The sequence below is a fragment of the Limulus polyphemus genome, unplaced genomic scaffold, assembly GCF_000517525.1.
Source record: "Limulus polyphemus unplaced genomic scaffold, Limulus_polyphemus-2.1.2 Scaffold2422, whole genome shotgun sequence".
Classification (NCBI taxonomy): domain Eukaryota; kingdom Metazoa; phylum Arthropoda; class Merostomata; order Xiphosura; family Limulidae; genus Limulus; species Limulus polyphemus.
In genome coordinates, this window is record NW_013668032.1 from 85,170 (window position 1) to 91,991 (window position 6,822).

At 32.0% G+C, this 6,822-nt stretch overlaps 1 protein-coding gene across 1 annotated transcript in view; it reads right to left on the reverse strand.

Moving 5' to 3' along the window:
- LOC106466916 (golgin subfamily A member 4-like) overlaps window positions 1-6,822 on the reverse strand; it is a 63,529-nt gene that overhangs the window by 8,132 nt on the left and 48,575 nt on the right. The window contains exons 16-18 of the mRNA XM_022394992.1: window positions 2,346-2,430; window positions 1,689-1,910; window positions 929-1,039 (exon numbers count right to left, since the gene is read on the reverse strand). Of these exons, the coding sequence (XP_022250700.1) occupies window positions 1,007-1,039; window positions 1,689-1,910; window positions 2,346-2,430 (340 nt within the window). The 3' untranslated portion in view covers window positions 929-1,006. The remainder of the gene's footprint in view (window positions 1-928; window positions 1,040-1,688; window positions 1,911-2,345; window positions 2,431-6,822) is intronic.

Consider the following 6,822-nt stretch of genomic DNA (forward strand, 5'->3'; position numbering starts at 1 on the left):
ATTATGTGTAAAATAACACTTTTTGGACAAAGTTTGACTGAAGTCATGCAGTGAGCATTCTAAATCTTAAGTTAAATAATTTATATTTTTTATGTACTCTATATGCTAATAGCTATAGCTCTCAGGATCATTTTTAAACAATGTATAGCTAACAAAGCAAAACTATTGAAGCCAATGAACTTATACTTCATAATTCACAAAACTAATAGGGATTTTTATATATATATATTAACTAAATAATAAATCCTAACCTTTCAGACATGAAGTTCACAGAGTGAATTTGTTAATTCAAAGCCACATCTTTTTTTTTTTCTCTTAGGAAAAGCAAAACTCTTCTGTAATTACTAAACTGTGATACGAACTTTCACAAAATCTAATAATCATGTCATTAGATTCTTTTCAATTACGAGCCTTGGAAAAATGGCTAAAATAATTATCATACCACAACATATAGATATAAAAGATGTATATATTGAATATAATTTGTTTAACAAGTATTTTAATGACAGCAACAGGTTAACTTTATAATAAATAAAAGATGTATATATTGAATATGATTTTTTTAACAAGTATTTTAGTGACAGCAAAAGGTTAACTTTATAATAAATACAACATGTATATATTGAATATGATTTGTTTAACAAGTATTTTAATGACAGCAACAGGTTAACTTTATAATAAATAAAAGATGTATATATTGAATATGATTTCTTTAACAAGTATTTTAATGACAGCAAAAGGCTAACTTTATAATACTTTTCTAATAAATACACCACAACCTTCACATATGTAAGTTTGAATTTTAAAATTCATTACATATTAGCTCCTACATATGAAAATTTCATTCTCAAGGAGTTATTTTTTAATAATTACGCATATATTCTTCCACTGTTTAAAATTAGAAATAACTAAAGAAACAAAAACATGCCTGGTTGATGTTGTAGTACCAGTAGAAGTTACTTTAGATGTTTCACGTGTCTTCTTTCCCATTTTTTCCTCTCCAAGCTTATGTTCCAAATTTAGTTTTTCTTTTTTCAAGCTAAAAAAACAGAAAGAGTCATAGAGGGATACACAATGGCAGTGTTCTGATAATTTCCAGCCAATTGCATATTTTATTTCTTCTGCAAAAAAAAGTATCAACCACCAGGTGTACCCTCGTACCAAATTTCTGTTCGTTGCATTGCAAAAAAAATTAAACTGTAAAAAAGAAGTATGATATAGTAAACTAAACAATAAAACTACTTTTATTATAAGTAAAGACACTAGGATGAGTCTTAGAACTATTATACGACTCAAAATCAATATATACATGAAAAAAAAATTATGTAATTATCTAGGATTCTGAAAAGAAAATGAGAAATTTAAAGCTGAGAATTTTGGACAGTGGAAAGTAACATTATTTACTTTTCATGTATGTATACATAAAAAGAAGTAAATCATGTTTTCAGCTTTGTGTGAATATTGAAGGCAACAAGTCCCTAAAGAATGAACATGTAATATGCTAATAAAAAAAAATTAAAATAATTAATCATTTCAAAAAGTTATCCATTTCAGTAAAATTCTCTCTTATTTTAGCATTTTTTACTTATCAGTTAGGATCTATTTTAAAAGACAATCTACTGTGATCACCCTTGGAAAACAAGTATTATTTTAAGATCAAAACAAGAGTGAACAGTTTTAGAACCTACCAAGTGAATATGGTCTCTCAACTCCTCCAATTCTCGAGCTAATCTTTCATTTTCACTTGCATACCCGGCCATATCCATTTCCATCTTTAGACGCAGTTTCTCCATTTCTTCTAACATGGCAGCTCCATTCTGTTGTTCCTTTTCATCTGCTTCTTTCTTAGCCTGAGCTTTGGCTTTCTCTAGGTCAATTTTAAATTTTTCATGTAATTCCCTAACCTCAACCTGTCAAGGAATTTCAAAATAGAATGAGAGAAAGAAAAAATGTGTAAACATAAATAAATATTATCACAGTAAACATTTCCAGATTACTAGGATGAACATAGAATTTAATATTAAAAATCTCCAATCCCATGTACTAATAATGTACACATGCTGATAACCTATCAGCAACTACACAAAAATGGGGTTAACCCTTTCTTAATCAACAGTTATTACCATTAAAGAAAGAAAGACCTAGATAAGTGGTCATAATACAATGCGATTTTATAAAACTACTTAATTAAGAAGATGTGAGCAATCACAAAGGCAAGAACTATGAATACTTAAATGTGCCATTGAAGATAGTTATGAAACCTGCTTTAATAAGTTCTTGTCCTTCTGGATTACTTTTACATAAAAACATGTTAGGGTTAATTGTTCTGTTATATAAGTTATTACCTTTTGTTTTTCCTTTAGTATCTGAAGGTCTTCTTCACTTATACTTACACTCAAAATATTGTGATCTTTTTTTGTCAAGCTTTCTCTGAAAGTTGCAAATTTAAAAAAAGGAGTCAAAAAGAATTTTACCATTCAATAATCTAAAATAATCAAAACAGAATATAAATTCTTTTAATAGAATAAATTACAATATTTTTTATAAAATCAGCATTAAATTACTTAAATAATATATCTAGTCACATTTTTACCAAGAGAAAATACAAAAGGGAGTGCGACGAAACATTCAGTGAAGAAAACTACTTTTATGTTGAAGTATTAACTTGAGAAGTTTCATATACACCCTTGTAAAAACTGTCAGCATATTTTATTTTATTATATTTTACACATAATAACAACTTTTATGTTAAAGTATTAACTTGAGAAAAGTTTCATATACACCCTTGTTAAAACTGTCAGCATAATATTTTATTTTATTATGTAAAACATATTCGTGGTTTAAAATACTTGCTAATGACCAGTAGCTTGGTGTTTGTGTATATATGTATATATTAAACCTATATGTATTGTGCACGTGTATGTTTCTTGCCTTCTTGGCAGAAAATTCGAGAATGATCTTTATCATCTTGTATCAAGACTTCTTGAACCTACGTGTTTTACTGACTTCTATTTTAATATTTATATTTTTTTATAACCCACAGAAAAATAATCTCAGTAATGGTATTATCACTTACATTGTTTCATCAACACACTTGTCTAGAGTAATGGTATTATCACTTACATTGTTTCATCAACACACTTGTCTAGAGTAATGGTATTATCACTTACGTTGTTTCATCAACACACTTGTCTGGAGTAATGGTATTATCACTTACATTGTTTCATCAGCACACTTGTCTAGAGTAATGGTATTATCACTTACATTGTTTCATCAGCACACTTGTCTAGAGTAATGGTATTATCACTTACGTTGTTTCATCAGCACACTTGTCTAGAGTAATGGTATTATCACTTACGTTGGTAAGTGATAATACCATTACTCTAGACAAGTGTGCTGATGAAAGCAAATAATCATGCAGCAGCTCTCCACCAATAGGAGCGCTAAACACCACTTCTATCAATAACCAGCACCCTCTTCATATCTGCATTCGTTAATCACTTCGAGATTGGTCAAAAGACCTACACTATATATCATTAAAAGTGGGGAGGATTGGTGGGAAATGTTAGAGGAGATAAGTACCTATTGGAAATTGAATAATGCTAACTTCCAATACAATATCTTACCTCCCCTCACAAAATAGCCAGAATACCACACTGAACTGGTGGAGAACCGATAAAAAAAAAATGATCCCCCTTTAGGAATGACCAAAGAGAGACAAGGAGAGTGTGGGAACAAAAGAAAAACATCACATCTCAGCAGGAAACCGCACGACATCTGGTCCAGGTATACTCTTCGCTCTATTATGGCAGTGTCATGAAAATAAAAGGAGATAAGGAATCCCACAATATGTACGACCGATAAAAATGGGACTCCACGTCTCCTACAACCAAACACCAGGTCTACCAGGAACTGACAACCAGCAGGTGGTAGGAAAAGGGACCGCAAACCTGGGATGCATCTCCAGTCCAAAACCTGGTGGCAGTGGGCTTTTGTGGGAGGAGGGACACCAACCTGAGTAGTTACTTAGCTGGACCATGTCCAACCAACACTGGACCCACTGGAAATGTACATCCAGAAGATGGTAGGAGGGAGGAATGCCACGTAGGAAAAAACAATCGGTCAGATATATAGACAGGAATACGGCATAGTGCTACAACCAAAACCGGACTCATTGGGAATGTACATCCAGAAGATGGTAGGAGGGAGGAATGCCACGGTAGGAAAAAACAATCAGTCAGATATATAGACAGGAATACAGCATAGTGCTACAACCAAATCCTGGCAACATCTGGAATTGTACATCAGGTCCACAGTAGGAATGACTATAACGTAATTGACATCAAGCACGGTCGTAGGATGGACAGTGCAGATTTTCAAAAAAAAAGTATACCTGGTCAGGCACCACTTGCTACAGAGTGGGATTCACAATATAATAATAAAAGGTTCCTGAAAAAGTAAGAAAAGTTTGGAAATAGCAACCTTTCAGACTACCAAAACCCAAAAAATTAAATATATGGTAAAGAAAAACTAAGTCAGTAGTATAACGGAAAACACTGACAAATCTGCGAGCAAAAACCAGCACATCTGTACAGTATTACTGCCAATCGAGAAGTTATTAATGAGTGCAGATGTGAAGAGGGTGCTTGTTATGAGAGGAGTGGTGTCGTGTTCTTACTGGTGTAGAGCTGCTGCATGAGCATTGACATGTGGATATGCAGAAGTGGGAGGTGGAAAGATAGTGTCAAGCATTGAAAATTTGCACCAATAGAGGACAGTGCTAGTCGAGAAAAACCTATTTTGTGAACAGAGGTAAGATATCGTATCAGTACACAATTACATCCTTTTTGGTTTCTACTATTGGTACCAACACTTAATATACAATATTTTGATAATTACATTTAAAAAAATGATTTTACATGTATATGGCAATACATATACATCATTAATAGCCTTAATTACATACATAACAAGACTAGAAACTAATTTTTTGGCCATTGGCAAATAATCGCCTGTTACTTCAGAGACACCTAGCAAAAGTTCCAGCCTCACTAGCAAATAAATACGACATCATGAGTTGCATGCCCTTAGTCAACATAACCAGTCAGCTGATATCAATCTTCAAAAAAATGACATCTGACAAGGAACATTTTAATCTGGTTAAGATTAGGGTTAAGTTCAGCTTGAGATGTTAATTTATTTTATAGGAACTTATCTATTGTTTCATGGGACAACTGCACAGTGTCATACTTGACCACGTATACAGAAGGATACTTTGCAACTGGCCATGGAACAGAAATATTTCTGTATTTTTTCTGATGGGTCAACTACAATAAGAATGTGTATTATAAATACAATTTTAACACTTTCAGATTAAATTCATTCTGACCTATGAGAGGAGTAGCATCATTTCTTTTATCTAAGGGTCAGAACTCACTGTGAAGTCCTGCTGTTATTATAGACAAATAAAAAATCTATTAGAAAGGGATAACTGATCAGTTATTGTAGCATGGGTTTTCCTAAATGTTGTCCTGCAGCCAGAATTTTCTTTACATATATTATTACAATAATTCTGACCATTGTTTACAATTGTTCTGAATATTCATAATCAGTTTCATTACCAAGTGGTAAAAAAGGCCAGTATCTCTTCATGCCACTGGCTAAACTCTAAAGGCTACTGCCATTTTGCCAGCAAGACACCATTAATTTCGAGCCCTGCATGTTCATAGTAGTGGTATAATACTCAACTACTTATTAGTTAAGATTCAAATGAAAGAGCTAAGCCTACAATATATATTACGCGTAAATCCATACAACCAACTAGTCGTGTCTAATGACATACTTCAGTTTCATTATACACACAAACTCTTTGAAAACAAAAAACAGTCCTTTGCATGCTATGCACAAAAGGAGGAGTTAGGATTAGTTTCATGCAAACAAGTACATTTTTTAGTAAATATTGTTAATACTGAAAACACACAATACGCATCAGCAGCCATGCTGTAACACATTCAGAAAACAATCTCTGGAGTTGCTCATCGTTGCTAATACTCTGTTGCACACATGTAGCTAGTTAATCATGCATCAAAAACTGGAACCGATTTTACCGATGGTGCAAATTTCCCGCAGTTACCAAACCGTAGAATGTTTCTTTTGAATAAAACAAACATCTAATGTACAAATGTTTATACCAAATAACATTCATATAAAAATATTCACGAGTATAAATTAACTTTCACTACTTAAATCGATTTTAAATGTTGGATTCAGAGAACAAACTATACCCTAACCACTATCTGGTTTATTTAGAAACTTAACTAAAGCTCTTGATAAAGTTCTTTATCAACAGTATGATTAGAACATCTTTTGATCAGATACTGTACCACATGAAAGAAGGACAAGTGTGTTGATGAAACAATATGTGGTGTGCATTGAAAATTTGTGCCGATAGAGGGAAGTACTAGTCGAGAAAAGGCTATTTTGTGAGAGGAGGTAAGTATCTATTGGAATTACATTTGTAGTGTAGGAAATGCTAACTTTCAACAGTTATTAATGTTTTTATCAAATTCTGGTAATTCTAAAGAAATAAAATAATTACAAGAACATCATAGCATTAATTTTTTGGTTCAGTAAACATTATTTTTAATAGCACATTTGTCATAAAAATGAGTATCTTAAATGTTGTTTGTTTGTATAAAGTACTTTCTAAAGAGAAAAGATTAGGTTTGTTATGGATACTCCACAAATTCATATAGATGTATTGGTGAGAAATATAATTTCTGAAGGTTACTTACACATAAAATACTTTATAATCTGGGTTAT